This window comes from Astatotilapia calliptera, chromosome 19 (assembly GCF_900246225.1).
Source record: "Astatotilapia calliptera chromosome 19, fAstCal1.2, whole genome shotgun sequence".
Taxonomy (NCBI): Eukaryota; Metazoa; Chordata; class Actinopteri; order Cichliformes; family Cichlidae; genus Astatotilapia; species Astatotilapia calliptera.
Genome location: NC_039320.1, coordinates 11,828,804 through 11,844,871, shown reverse-complemented (window position 1 = coordinate 11,844,871; position 16,068 = coordinate 11,828,804). Strand labels below are relative to the sequence as shown.

The window sequence follows — 16,068 nt, the reverse complement described above, 5'->3', positions numbered from 1 at the left end:
CTCAGACACTCGCTCCTCACTACATTCTTCTGGCTGTCAGGTGAAAGGCTGAAATATTTATGAGAGCAATCTGGAGCCAGCAGAGCTGAAGGCGAGGGGAGAATCTTCTGCACTGGAAAGCCCGTTATTAATGCTGGAGTGGCAGCTCACTAATAGCAAGCAAAGAGCCGCAAGATGTATTAATACACTTCAGACTGTTACATAACTCCAGCTACTAACTCTGTGTGTGACAGAGGATACATCCAACACCTCCTACACTTCCCCGTCCCCCTGTCTGCTCCTCTGCAATCCCACAATCGCCACCTCAGTCTTAAATATTCAAGATGAAGCTTTTCATTTTGACCTCCTCATACAAGTCGTCTTCATCATGGCTCAAGCCCCCCCCTCCATAGCTGGACTGGCCATCGGGCATACCGGGCATTTGCCCGGTGGGCCGCTGGCGATTTTTTGGATTTTATTTTTTTTTTTAGGAAGGGTATATATAATGAAAGGTGTTGGATTGGCCAATCCTGTTGTTCAGTCTGACGTCACTAGCCGTGTCTGGGTCTAGGCAAGGCAAGGCAAGTTTATTTGTATAGCACAATTCAACAACAAGGTGATTCAAAGTGCTTTACAGAGACATTAGAAACAAGAACAAATAAAAAGCATGATTTAAAATTGATTAAAACAAGCAAATAAACTAACTAACTAATTAACAAACAAACAAACAAACAAACAAACAAAACAGTATATAAAATCAAAACAGATAAAATCAGAACAGTAGATAAAATCAGTAGTTAAATGTAAGTTTTGAAATTTAAGCTTAAAGTGTGGATTTGGTGCTTTATTCAAATGCAGCTGAGAACAGGTGAGTCTTCAACCTGGATTTAAATAAACTGAGTGTTTCAGCTGATCTGAGGCTTTCTGGGAGTTTGTTCCAGATATAAGGAGCATAAAAGCTGAATGCAGCTTCTCCGTGTCTGGTTCTGACTCTGGGAACTGATAAAAGACCGGATCCAGATGACCTGAGGGATCTGGATGGTTCATACTGGGTCAGGAGGTCATTGATGTATTTTGGTCCTAAACCATTCAGAGCTTTATAGGCCAGCATCAGAACTTTAAAGTCTATCCTCTGACGGACAGGCAGCCAGTGTAAGGACCTCAGAGCTGGACTGATGTGGTCCACTTTTTTGGTCTTAGTGAGGACTCGAGCAGCAGAGTTCTGAATGAGCTGTAGTTGTCTGACTGATTTTTTAGGTAGACCTGTAAAGATGCTGTTACAGTAATCAAGCCTACTAAAGATGAATGCATGGACTAGTTTTTCCAGGTCCTGTTGAGACATCAGATCTTTTATCCTTGATATATTCTTGAGGTGATAGTAAGCTGACTTTGTTATTGTCTTAATGTGTTTTTCTAAGTTTAGGTCTGCATCCATCACTACACCCAAATTTCTCGCCTGGTTTGTGGTTTTTAGATGTATAGATTGAAGTTCTCTGGTGACCCGTAATCGTTTTTCTTTGGCGCCAAAGACTATTACCTCAGTTTTGTTTTTGTTTAGCTGGAGAAAATTGTGGCACAACCAGTCATTGATTTCCTCAATGCATTTACCAAGAGCCTGTACAGGGCCTCGGTCTCCTGGTGACATTGTGATATATATTTGTGTGTCATCTGCATAGCTGTGATAGTTTATTTTGTTGTTGTTTATAATCTGTGCCAGTGGGAGCATGTAGATGTTAAACAGAAGGGGTCCCAAGATGGAACCTTGGGGAACTCCACATGTGATACTTGTCTGCTCAGATGTGAAGTTACCTATTGATACAAAGTATTTCCTGTTTTCTACGTATGTTTTGAACCAGTTTAGTACAGTTCCTGAAAGACCTGTCCAGTTCTCCAGTCGTTTGAGTAATATGTTGTGGTCAACTGTATCAAATGCTGCACTGAGATCCAGTAAAACTAGGACTGACATTTTTCCACTGTCTGTATTCAGACATATGTCATTAAACACTTTGGTCAGAGCGGTTTCAGTGCTGTGGTTCTGTCTAAAACCTGACTGGAAGGCATCGTAGCAATTATTCTGTTTTAAGAAGTAACTGAGCTGTTGAGAAACTGCTTTTTCAATGATCTTACTTAAAAACGGGAGATTTGAGATCGGCCTGTAGTTGTTCATTTGTGTCTTGTCAAGATTGTCCTTTTTCAGTATAGGTTTGATTACAGCAGTTTTTAGTGATTCTGGAAACACACCTGATAATAAAGAAAAGTTGACGATCTGTAACAGGTCTGACTCTAAAGTCTTTGAGACCTTTTTGAAAAAACTTGTTGGCAGGACATCTAAACAGCAGGAGGAGGAGTTCAGTTTACCTAAGATGTCCTCCAGGTCTTTGCTGTTAATAGGTTGAAACTGTTTCATGGTGTTTAAACAGTTTTTTGGTGGACACAGTACATATCCTGGATCTGCTGTTGATGTACCAATTGCTTGTCTAATTTTTTGGATTTTTTCAGTGAAGAATTTGGCAAAGTCATTGCAGGCCATGGTCGAATGAAGTTCAGCTGCCACTGACACAGGAGGGTTTGTTAGCCTGTCAACTGTAGAAAATAAGACCCGAGCATTATGGCTGTTTTTAGTGATGATGTCAGAGAAGTAGGACCTCCTTGCATTCCTCAGTTGTAAATTATAATTGTGAAGTTTCTCTTTATAAATGTCATAATGAACCTGGAGGTTTGTTTTTCTCCATCTGCGCTCAGCTTTCCTACACTCTCTTTTTTCTTTTTTCACCAGTGTGGAGTTTCTCCATGGAGACTTTTTCCTTCCAGAGATAACCTTCACCTTCATGGGAGCAATAGTGTCCATTACATTTAACATGTTAGCATTGAAGCTATTGACGAGCTCATTGACTGACCCTCTGGACAGGTCAGGTGTTAATGGGAAGACCTGGTTAAAAATTGCACTACTGTGTTCAGTTATACACCGTTTTGTGATCACTGTTGTTGATATATTTGTGTGGGCTGAGATTTTACTTTCAAAGAAAACACAGTAATAATCAGACAGGCCCACATCAGACACAGTAACCTTTGAAATGCTCAGGCCTTTGGAGATCAGTAGGTCAAGAGTGTGTCCTCTATTATGTGTGGCCTCTGTTACATGCTGAGTCAGCCCAAAGTTGCCCAGAGTGTTACTCAGGTCTTTAGTCCCTTTGTCCTGAGGGTTGTCCACATGAATGTTAAAATCCCCAGCAATAATTACACAGTCAAAATCAACACAGATCACAGACAGCAGTTCACTGAGGTCATTAAAAAAGTCTGTGCAGTATTTGGGAGGCCTGTAAACATTAAGAAACACAACTTTGGATGGGGCCTTCAGCTGTAAAGCCACATATTCAAAAGACTGAAAACTTCCAGGAGATAGCTGCTTACATTGAAATGATTCATTAAATAAGACAGCAACCCCTCCTCCTCTCCTGCTCGCCCTGACCTCACTGATAAAACTGTAGTTAGGAGGGGTCGTCTCGATGAGAACAGCTCCACTGTTACTTTGGTCCAACCAAGTTTCAGTTAAAAACATAAAATCAAGGCTGTGCTCAGTGATTAAATCATTAATTAAAAATGTTTTCCCAGCTAGAGATCTAATGTTTAATAAAGCCAACTTAAGTGTTTTAGAGGTATTACTTGTCCCCTCGTGTTTGGGAGCAGTCTGTGGCACACAAGGTATGTTTACTATATTTAAAGATCTTTTAGAGTGCAGCTCTCTGTGTTTTGACCAGGCCACATGTCTCCTGTCACCTAAAAGTACAGAAATTTTAAAACCTTCTAGTAAACAGGGTCCCAGCTTCTCCTGGGAAAAGTCATCACTGCCATAATCCTCACAGCCCGGACCCTTCACACATCACGCATCAGACTGCGGAGACAGGGCATGAAGAGGAACTAAGGGGGGCGAGGCTGGGCAATGTGACTTCGATTGCTCTGTTGAGGGTGGGGCTCGATGGCGAACCTTTGGCCGCTCTGGTGGGGGGTTTATGGGGGATAAAAAGGGATTGGGACGGGGGGTAGATCTGAGCCCAGCATTGACCCGCTCCATCATCTCCTCAGTGAATTTCAGGTGTGGGGAGGAGGGAGAAAGGGAGGGGGAGGAGGGTGATGGCCTGTCAGGGGTTTGGGGGACTGGGGAAGGTCGTGGTCCCTTGTCCTGGTCGTTGGTGTTGTTGAGAGAGTTGGAGGCAAATAGGGACCCCTCTTCTTGCCTTAGATGTCTCTCCTTTCTGAGGCTCTTCCTCAGATGCCATGGATGTCTCTCCTTTCTGAGGCTCTTCCCGGGTGGGGGCAAATGGAGCTCCTCCTCAAGGTTTCTGCTGGGCTTTGTCTGTTCTTGGAGTACTGTTTGTTCCTCTTTATGAGATAACTCCTCGTTTATCTCAGCCTTGGCACCGAGCACGGATGGATGACGTATGGAATAAAACAAGTTGGAGGTGAACAGTTTCACCCCTGACTTGTTAAAATTAAATCCATTTGCTTTGAACAGATGCCTGCGTTCCCAAAAAATATTAAAGTTGTCGATAAAGTGCACTGAGTGGTCAGCACATGCTGATATAAGCCATTTATTCAGTGTAAACAACCTGCTGAATCTCTCGTCTCCTCCTCTGACCGGCGGTACAGGTCCACTGATGAATACAGCTGCATTCAGAGAGTTTACAGTATTTAATAATCCAGTAAAGTCCCGTTTCAGAACCTCCGACTGTTGTTTGGACACATCGTTTGACCCTGTATGCAGAACAATGTTTGTCACAGTTGGATATTCATCTGCAATTTGAAGAATTCTCTCCTTCAGGTTGTTGACCATATCCTTAGGAAAGCAGAGGACTTTAGTGTTCTTACCGCACATCCTTTGTACATCCTTTACGGCAGAGTCACCCACAATCAGAGTTTCAGGCCTAGCCTTTAGCTTTCCCTGTGGCCTTTCACTTTTCAACAGATTTTCAGACCTTATTTCGCTGCTTTTAGATGGATGGTTGTCCGATATAGATCCAGGGTCCTTTGATAGTGGAGCAAATCTGTTCTGCAGTTTCACATTCAGTTGTTTTGGAGGTTTGTTGTTAACCTTCCTATTCACGGTTGTCCAGTCCTGTTTCCTCCCGTATATAGGGGTAGAAGAGCTTCTCTGTCTCGTAGGAAGTGAAGGCCAGTCGGTTTCAGAGATTTCAGCTCGCTGTGCCCTGCCTGTGATACGTCCTCCCCCTTCCAGGAGACATGATTTATGTCTTGGTTTTGCACCAAGACAGTCTAAGGGGGGATTATCACTTGAGGATTTATAATAATGCACAGAGTCTACTTTCTTGGTCATGTTATCTGTGCTCCTTAGCTGTGTACTAGCTTGCTCATCGCCATTGTTTTGAATCAAAGGCAAGGTTGTTTCATTTCCACACAGTCCATTTACCTCCACGTTTACTTCTAAGCGATGAATTTTTGTCTCCAGTACTGCAATCTTCTGCAGGAGGCTGTGGTAGTCATCTGTGGAGAGGGAAGGCATCTTGTTGCTAGTTAGCCTAGCGGTTAGTACCTTTCCAGGCTATTGAGGCTGCTCGGTGCCCAGACGCTGTAATCAGGCTTCAGCTGTGTCTAGGCCACAGACACACGGAGCGCTGAGGACAAGGTAACCATAAAATGTTGCTGTTTCTGTTAAGAACACTCTAGTCCTAATGATCTACAAGTGTCCAGAAGTTATCGCAGGTAAGCTCACACGGAAAAAAGGGAAAAAATCAGCATAAAAATCAATAAAAATCAATATAAGAAGCAAAGCATTCAAGAGCAAAGAGATGAAGCGTCCACACTCACAAAGGGGAGGAGCAACCCCCCTTTGGGACCTCCGCTGCAGGTCCATATATCAAACGATCACTATGGCATTACTGAGAGTTGAAAAACTGTCTAAAGTCTTTCATCTTTAATAAAATGATCAGTGTCTGCTCTACCAGGCGTAACAATTGAGTTTAACATCCAGGCATCCATGAAAATGGAATTTATGACATTTAACGGAGTTAGAAGTTAGCAGGGAGTTAGCTCGCTAGCTTCTATCTAAATACAATATAACATGTCCTGACTGCGGGGTTTTGGAAACAAATTAAAACGTACAGCTCTGTTATCACTTCCAGCATAAATGAAGACAGAAAACTAAACAGCAGTGACGTTTGTAGGGTTACTGAAGTTTGGCTAGCTGGTATATAATGATGTGCTACGTGACCGCTAGCGACACAGGTATGTTAGCATAATATAAACAAGCTAACTTTTTTTCCACTCGATAAAAGTTAACGTGAGTGTTCTCGGTGGTCAGGAACAAATGTAATCGCATGGCAGGATGCTGTAAAAGGACCAAACTTCAACCAGGAGAACAACTGAGATAATCCATCCACAATACGAGGTTAGTCATTCATATACTGCTGCATGGGCTGGGCTGTAGTTACATCCTAAGGTTTTAAAAACTGAGCTTAAATAAATGATTAGCAGTAATAAAAGCCGAGGGAGGTCAACAGTGATCACTGACTGTTTTAGGAGCTTTTTGAGATCAAATAGAAGAAAATACAAAACATTAAACATGTTAACAACACAAAAGCCATATTAAACGCAGACAACTTTAGACCCGGAAGTAGGATTCGTCGCGTCATCACTGAACAACCGGATTGGTCATGATCGACTCTGGGCTGGACCAATTACAGCCGAGGAGGCCGGATGCACCCTCTCCCTTGTTTAGCAATCACGTGATTTTCGCGCATTGCATGCCGGGAACTCGTGGCAAAACAATCCAAGTACCGCATCAAATGCAAGCAGCAAAACGTTCATTCTCCGGTTCCAATGCCTTCTTGTTTTTTCTTTGACGCACAAAAAGGAATGTACAAAAACAAAAGGAGAACAATGTGGTCCGTACAAAGACAGACTCGACGAAAAGACAAAGAAAAGATTCGAGGAAAAAATCAAAGGAGTGAAAGGGTTAGACCCTTACGAGCACACAGAGTGGACAAAAGACGTTAGCGTGCTGCCCAACTTTCACCACGCTCATATTTATAATTATACGGTTCTTGGAGTGAGTGCATGCACTCATGAAGTTTAGTAACTTCAGGTCACTGCAACAAGCCCAGGTACAGTTTACCGACGGATGGGTACAGGATCTTGAAATGCACCGTGTAGAACGAAAGACCATCGTAGGAACAAAGGTAAGTTTACCAGTCTCACAAATCGTCTCATAGATACACATTCGTTAACCGTTTATTAATATAACCTTTGAGCTCAACGGTAATTAATTAGTAGTGGAAATAATTTCTGGTAGCATTACAGAAATGTAGCAGTGACAATAATATTGTATGCTGTAATCGCACTGGACAATTAGTGATACAAAACAACTGTTTTACCCTGTGAATAAAAGTATATATTTTTGTCAATGTACCATGGTAATAACAGAAGCGAAACGCAATATTGTGTCAGGACAATTCACTATTAATGCACAATAAACACAATAAACAAAGGAGCATAGCGCAACAATTTCTGTTCAGCGCCAGACTTGCTTGTAACCTATATCACCAATTATGTTAAGAAAAATGACGTATTAACTACTACAAAACTCTGACCTTTGTGGGAATGCTTGGAGCAGACTAACATGTGAGCTGGAGTGTTCTGAGACGTTATATTTGGTATATCCAGACCATCCGTTGGCTCTTACTTCGGAAACATGGCTTAAAAAATTTCTCTTCAACGACTTAATCCGATAAAAAAAAAAGATCTCTTTACCCGTCGGCTTCCCGTGGCTGTCATGTGACCGGCTATTGCAGTTAATAATACAACAGCTTCTTGCCATTTTTTGGGTTTCTTTTTATCGCTGTGTAACTGAGTTCAATTGAAAGCCTGCGTGCGCCAGTACCTCTTGCCACAAGTTCCCAGAATCCTTTGCGGTTTTACCCCTGAATGACGTCACATTTTCAATCTTTATCCTGGTGGGCCGGTCTCTAGTCAAAATGCCCGGGCCGATTTTTTGTCCCAGTCCAGCCTTGCCCCCCTCCCCCCTCCAATTCCTTCTCCCACTCTTTCCTCCAGCTCCCACAGTTTTCTGCTCCCTCCTCTTGTTCTGTTTTGCCCATCCTGTCCCTGGCTCTGTTGCCTAGCAACAGCTCTTCATCTGCAGACAAGACATTCTGGGCGATCTGGAAAAGTCCCTCTGACACCCTACACACACACACTCTCACACACATTGCACATTTGCATTCAAGAAATGTTTGTAAAAGCAACAACTCAATGCACTGAACCATAATCATGTTTTTATTTGTTCACAGCTGCATGCAAAAAATAAAAAGCATCACATTTCACTTCCTATCTTGTGCAGAGTTTCAGCATCATTGCTTCAGCCCTTCCTAAAGCCTCAGACTAGCTGCGGCAACTTCCAGCAACTGGACTTCTTCTAGTGGCCACTAGAGGCTGACTACAGAAGCGAGTCAAACCGGATGACAACTTCCTGGCAACTTCTGGGGCCCGTTCTTCGTACCTCGCTAAGTAGGTTAGCCGGATTAGATTGTTGACGATTTCGCGTGATCCTGGATCAGTCGGTTCCCCGAAGCTCATCCGGGACTTGCTGTCATAGCAACAGAGCCGTAAGCGTAAACCTGCTCCCGAGCAGGTTTACTTTATGTAAACAGGATTAGATCGCGGCCACGCAGGTATGTCCGCTTCATTTATACGAAAGCAACAGCGATAAATAAATAACATCAATGTAACTGAAGATAATGCAGCACTTGATCCTTTTATTGATGTCACACAGATACATACAGGTCATTTCCTAAAAAAGGGAAATGTACTATTAACATCCTATTACATGTATTTGATTATTACAGATGTAATTCATATTTCAGAGTAGTAATTGTAAATCACTTCGTGTAATCAAGATGAGAGACCACGGCTATAAAAGCCAAGGTGGATTTGGGAAGCCTGTCGCAGCCATGTCCTGTCCGTATACGCGAGCAACCCATTGCGGAAGGTGCAAGATTGATAAGGAGAGTCCTCAGAATTCAGCATATATTGCGGGACAGACAGGATCCTTTAGCCCAGCGCGACAGTGTGCTCATTGAGAGATATCGATTTTCCCGTGAGGGTATTATTTACTTAACCAACTTGTTGACGAGGGGGTGCAGGACCACCACCTGTCTTTTTTTGCTCTGCCCTTTTCTTGGTTGCTGTTATAAACAAACAAACAGATTATTTCAGGGTCTCTTTCCAAGAGACGAAAAGCAATATAAGTGATAAATATTACCATTCTATAGAATATTCTTATATTTCACTTTTACTTGTTCCCATGTTCTAGTGGGTCCTGTTGTGGCTCTAATGTGAAAGAGGATATAATATAACAATATAATATAATGTAATATAATATTGGATAATATAGTGTGATATGATAAATCTACCCTACCGCCTACTGGTGTTGGCCAGAGGGGCCGATGGCGCGATATGGCAGCCTCGCTTCTGTCAGTCTGCCCCAGGGCAGCTGTGGCTACAACCGTAGCTGCCTCCACCAGTGTGTGAATGTGAGAGTGAATGAATAGTGGCATTGTAAAGCGCTTTGGGTGCCTTGAAAAGCGCTATATAAATCCAATATATTATTATTATTATTATTATTATTAAATTACTTACGAGTTTAATTTGTCAGCAACTTTCTGCCAGCCCTCTCTCCTTGCTTTTGCAGCCTTTGCAGTGTTCCCTTGCGTTCTGATTAAACTCTGAAACTCCTGAAATCCCTCACTCAGGAGTTCTTGCTCTGCTGCCGAAAAATACCGAGCCGAGCGCGCTCCTTCGACATTTTCGCCGACCAATCAGAGGGTTGCCGATCAATGTTTCTACTATCGATGCGTAGCCCCTTTTACGACACCCAGTGATGTCACATTACTGCGTCCAGCTGTAGTAATCGTCAACAGCAGGTGTGTTCGGGGAACCGGATTAGCGAGCTCACGGTTAGCGCGATGATTTGATCTTGGATGTGTCATTTGATCTTGGATGTAGTAAGCGACGTACGAAGAACGGGCCCCTGGTCACTAGGGAAAAATGTGTATTCCCCTGACTGGTTGGGGAGTGGCTGCTGTCTTATTTCCTTGTGACTGCTTTGGTTGCTAGTAGATTGGCTTAACTTTACCTCCAAACACTTGCCAACTAGTCTCTGAGTGGCAGCAAACCTTGGAAAAAGATCATTCGCCTTCAAAGTAAACGCCCTTCCTTTAGAAATATGATTGCTGCAGCGGTGTTTGCAGACAAGTTCGCATCACTCACGCAGACTGCAGGTGACCGTGGCAACCTAGCAACCGCCAGCAACCACTTGGCAACTGGTCGAAGAGTACACATTTTTTCTTAGTGACCTGTGGTTGCCGGGGGGTTTTGATTTAGTTTTAGTTATAATTTAGGCATCTAAATTCTTTCAGTTTTAGCCGAATAAACATGATAAGTTTATAGCAGACTAAATGTGAGTGTAAAGTTTGTTGTGTCTTTATCAATTGCTCCACATGGTTTACAATGAGTCTTATTTTCCTTAAATGTTCATTTTGTTGTATTTTCATGAGAAACACTGGGCCTGTTGTACTGTTTCCCAGGAGCAGATCAAATCTGCTGCTGCCTAACCTTAATGCACATAGAGATTATTTCTGATTGGACCACTTCCAAACTTGTCCCGCCTTTCTACACAACTTAATTAGTTTAGATTGGTTTTCGTCATTCGAGAATATTGTCATCTTGCTTTTATTCGTTGATGAAAGCATCAGTGCGTTATGCCCTCATGCATTCGCTTTTATTTAGTTATTGTCCTGTTGATGGACTCACATTTGGAGCCAGCCTCACGTGGCCATTAGAGGGACTGCAGTTTCATTTTTGGACAATTGAAACGAATTACAACCAGCTTCATTTTGTGCACTAGCCAATAATAAGAAACCCTAGTGAGCAAGTACTTTGTGTCATTTTTAAACTGAAATTGTGGCAGTAACTGCAGGAATTGTGCAAACGTTTACACCTGGACCCTGGTGATGACCTTTATGAGAGATTAACCTCTAGTGACACCTGAGAGTCCAGCAGAGACCTCAGGACTGGGCGGGCGGGAGAGACCGAGCGGGGGCTTCCTGGCACTCCAGGACAAAACCTGTCAGCGCTGTAATCCTCTGATAAAAACCACACAAAGGAGCACGCGTCGATTTGCTGACAGACACACACCTGAGAAAGTAACACACACCGCCGACCCCAAGGTCGCTGCCAGGAGGAGTACCCCACACACACACACACACACACACACGAGAACCAGAGAGCATCGGACATCTTCTTTTTATCCACTTTTATTATCTTGGTCTTCATAATCATTCATTTACAGCACAAAGGACTCACTGCCTGAGCTCAGGAGGATGTCCTTTCATACCTCACTCTCTCTAAGCAACATCATTCTCCAGAAAATAGTTATAATTTACTCTCTAAAATAATAATACACTAGTGGAACAATGAAATATACAGCAATAATTCTTTGTATTTATAATCAAAAACGAAATAAAAATATTAATCTGGTGATGGGACACAAAGACAACACAATCACTGCGGGTGCATTTGCGCTCAACAAGAAAATCTGATTTCTGGAGGAAAGATGTGGCACAGATTCCAACAGTTTCCCGCAGATTATACGTTGCTGCCGTTTGAGTTGCTCCAGGTGGCACTTTGATTTTTCACTTAAAAACTTCACAAAACCACTTTAAAATCAGCTGCAGGAAATCAGATTTCCCGTGAGGGCGAACGCAACCCGAGGTTTGGCATTTACACCGATTTATTTCTCAGTGAAAGTCCGTCGATGCTCCGCTGGATACCTTAAAGACCTGGCTGATCCTGAGCCAGGTATACAGTAACAACGATCCCCCTCCATGCAGATGCAGATAACATTACACGAGCATCTTTCCTGAGTGGATACAAGCACCAAAAAGTGTAACAGATACTTTTGGAAAATGATCTTAGTGTCGAGTCAAACACCATTGACCACTCAGAAGTCTGAATTTACTACAGTGGGTTCCTGTCTTCAAATTTTAACAATGCTAACACGGGTGCAAGGCTACAGTACAGTGAAGGCAATACTCAGTGGTTTGACCCCCAGCTCGATCTGCTGCTGATCTATAGTGTTTGTGCGTGCATATAAAATGGGATTGAGTTTTTGTAGTGTTAAAAAAAAAACAAACAAACAAAAAAACACAAGCATATACATACAGCAATATTTATCACTGACTAAACCAGGTGAGGGCAGAACACAGAGACTACACAGAGTTTTATCTGATGAATTATCAGAAAGCAGAAAAGATGCAGGGCAGGGAGAGGGATTAACAATGAAGACATGAACCCACTGAAAACAGGGTCCACTGGTGGCTCTAAATTGTATGGTGCTCTCTCACCTTGCTGAACTCCGTAAATCATCATAAGAAAAAAAAAACAACAACAAAAAAACAGGAAGGGAGTGGGACGGACAGGTTTTGGCGCTTGCATCCACTTTTGAAAGAGTGTTTTCTGCTGCATCGATGTGAACAGTACCAAGTAAATGCATATTTGGCTTTTAAAGGAAATCTAATCCATTTATGTTAAAACTGCTCAGAGTGTATGTGTGTATTTGGACTAAACAACATGTAAACACAACTTTCAGGCTTCTGAGAATAATGATTTGAACGGAATCTGACGAAGGAGACAACACGCAGCGCGGGAAAGAGACACGCACACTCACGTAGACGTGGCCACAAGAAAGGCATTGTGGGAAGCACGGGTAGACAGAGGGAAGCCTGTTTATTTGTACTCTTTGCATTTCTATATACACTCTGAGTTTATGTGTGTGTGAGGGTTTGGCAGTACACCTTTTCACAGGTCTGTGCGTGTGTGTGTGTTTGTGAAGTGGCATGCAGGCATGCTCTGTGTTGTGTTTTTCTCATAGCGCTCTGGGAATGATGGTGAAGGGCAGGATGGGGCTGCTGGCTTCCAGCTCCAAGGCGGTGAGAAAACACTCAGTGGCGGCGGCGGTGTTTCCCTGAGCCTGCAACACCTCGCCAAGACTGTTCCACACATCGTGAGCCGTGCTGAGGAGGACAGAGGGATGAAGAGGTCACAAGAGGAAGAACAGAAACAAATTTAAGGGGGGAAGGAAGAGTAGAGGAAAGAGTATAGTGGAGAGGAAAAACATGGAAGATGAGAAGGAAAGAAGTGGAGGAAGAAGAGATGAGAGTAGAGGGATATGGGTGGAAAGTGGGATGGCAAGGAGAGAAGTGAGGAAGCGAGAAGATGGGAAATACGAGGAGAGGAAAGCAAAGAAAAACGAAGAGGAAGAAAAAAGGATGAGAGGAGAACAGCAGCATAGAAAGAGGGAGGAGAAGTAAAAGAAGAGGAGAAATTAAAGGGATGTAAGAGGAAGTGGGAAGGAAAGAGGAAGAAGTGAGGAAATAGAAAAATGTTGAACCACAGGTGCCTTAAAGGAGAAAACGTACAAACATTACCTTGTTTAAACACAAACAAACTCACCTGTTCACCTGCACGGCGTCTCTCAGCACCTTTTCCGAAAGACTGTAACGCTGCAGCTGGTGCAGGATCAGACCCTGCAACAGAGAAAACAAGAGAAGAAGAGAACATCCCCCTTTTTTTATCATGCTGTGTGTCAATGATTCAGCAGTTGGCTTTATTTAAAAAGAAGCTCTAAAGTTACATTTAATATCGGTAACAGCCACCCTCCTCTCACTTTTAACATTTATTATTCATGAAGAATTTAAACCAGAGATTCAAATTTACACAGTGCGCCGTGTCATTTATCTTCTACCGCAAACTACCTGCCGTATTTTACACACTTCCAGTTATAAGATGATGATTTTCATTGGGTCTGAGCTCTCTACTCCGTTTTTTTCCTTGCATGAGAGCTATGGAGATCAAATTCAGCAAATGGGAAAAACTAATGGAAGTAATCTTCAACAGGGTATTATTGAGGGACAGCCACCTCCACAGCTAATGTGCCAAAATGTGCAGTTCCTCGAGTGGCCACTTGGTCTTTACAGCAGCAATATCAAACTGCTTTTACACGGGTGGCCACGTACAGCCAACTTTCATCTTTTGGTAGTTTATTCCTGAGACTGTCCACTAAAAATAAAACTCTTGCAGGCTCCGCCGGGCCGATTCTGGCCCTCGGGCCTTACGTTTGACACCTGTGCTTTTCGGTGCCACCCACCATTTTTTGTGTGTCTTATTGTCAACCACGTGTCTTAACAGAATTTTAACCCCATGGAAACAGAACAATGGAAAACAGTGGCTGGAGACCACAGCGTGACCCAAATTATTTGTGAACATGACTGCAGTTGGTCCAAGTCTGGAGACAGGTTGCCTCTTTGTAAGTTGGCGTCATTGCAGGTGATGAAATCATCTGGTTTGGGGTTGCTTCACTGCCTCATGACCTCCGCAGATTATCAAAAAGTGAGTATAAGCAGAGTAGCCCGGAAGGAGACCCTTTAAACTAATAACGATGCCAGGCACACCAAGAATCCTGTCCGGATTATTTCTGTTTATTCGTGACTGGAAAACACTCTGACTGAACTCCTGTTGTTTTTAACTTTCATAAATAAACATGAATTCCTCCTGTTTTTAGTTGCTCTTAACTTAAGGTTGCATCATATTTTTTTTCCAACCTACTCTTTTTCTTCTCTTTGTTCCATAACTGGACTTTTAATCTCTTCTCCTTTTCTTTTTAGTACTCTTCATGTGCTTTTCGTTTTAGTCTCGGCTTTTACTTCCTTTGATTTACCTGATTTAACTTTTGCAGACTGATGGTCCACCGTGGGTCAGTCAGCTCAGTTCTTTATTTCACTTTTATTATTTTCACTCTTTTCATCTATTGCTAGATTATCACTTAACATTAACTAAGCTGAATAAATTGGAGAAAAAGCCAATTTTCTTTATAGGCATGTTCAACTACACCATCTTTTTCCTGCAGACACATGCAAGCTCGAAACTTTCCCCACAATTACCAAGACAAAATCCAGTTTTCAAGCTAAAATACCAACTACACAAATTGTCAAAAGCCTCCAAATGCATGAAAACATTTTAATCTGCACTCGGGTCAGATGGACACACTGACTACTGAGGTACTGATCCGCCTTCAGGTGCCATTGCCGTGCTGTCACTGGAGAGAATTTCTGTGTGTTACTCTCTCCATCAGCAGGTCTGTTCGTTTCTGGCCTGCCAACATGAGTGAATGAGTGACAAGGGCAGACGGAGCAGACTGAAAACAAAAAACAAACTTGCTCTCCTCAGGTGAGGTTTAACCGTCCCGGCAGACTGTAGGTAATTACATAAAAACACACAAAACCCGTCAGGGTGTGAGGGCACTGCAGGCAGGCAGGTGGAGGACAGAGTGTCTTACCAGTCTCTGCATGGTCTTGACATGAGTCGGGTTGATGGACAGGGCCTCCTCGTACCAGCGCTTGGCTTCGTCCATGTTGCCCCTCAGCTCGGCTATCTGCCCCCTCATGTAGAGGACGTTGTGGGACGTGGGGAAGAGGTTGGCGGCTTCCTGCGTGCAAGCCGTGGCCTCAGCAGGTTTTGACATGCCGATGTACACCTCAGCTGTTCAACAGAGACACACGCAGAATTTCAAACTGATAGAAACACTGTGAACCTCCAGGGCTAAAAAACAAATTCCTCCAACTGTGATCATTTTTGTTCCATGTTTTTCCTCAAAGCACCCGAAGCCCATTCGGTGCAAGTTTACACATATTGATGATATATGATCTCTCGTATCTGTTGATCTTTTGTGGATGTAATGTGACATTCTTCATCATCTTCTTCTTTTTTCTGCTCCCTATGGGGCTGGCTACAGTCTGCCTGCATCTCACCCTATCCCAGCATCTTCTACTGACATACTGATCCTCTGTGGTCTTCCTCTTTTCCTCTTGCCTGGTAGCTCCATATTCAATACCCTTTGTCCAGTATATCCGCTACTCCTCCTCCACACATGTCCAAAAAACGATCTCAGCCTAACTTTGTCTCCAAACTCATCTACCTTCTCTACCTACACTCCTTGCAGCTTCACTATTACACCCGTTG

The 16,068-nt window shown here is 43.1% G+C and overlaps 1 protein-coding gene across 6 annotated transcripts in view; it reads right to left on the bottom strand.

Moving 5' to 3' along the window:
• Window positions 1-11,290: 11,290 nt before the first annotated feature.
• ttc7b (tetratricopeptide repeat domain 7B) overlaps window positions 11,291-16,068 on the bottom strand; it is a 28,760-nt gene continuing 23,982 nt past the window's right edge. For all 6 annotated transcript variants that reach the window (XM_026151740.1, XM_026151741.1, XM_026151736.1 and 3 more), the window contains 3 exons: window positions 15,386-15,588; window positions 13,504-13,577; window positions 11,291-13,064 (listed from right to left, as the gene is read on the bottom strand). In XM_026151740.1, coding sequence (XP_026007525.1) covers window positions 12,917-13,064; window positions 13,504-13,577; window positions 15,386-15,588 — 425 coding nt within the window. In that variant the 3' untranslated portion in view covers window positions 11,291-12,916. The remainder of the gene's footprint in view (window positions 13,065-13,503; window positions 13,578-15,385; window positions 15,589-16,068) is intronic.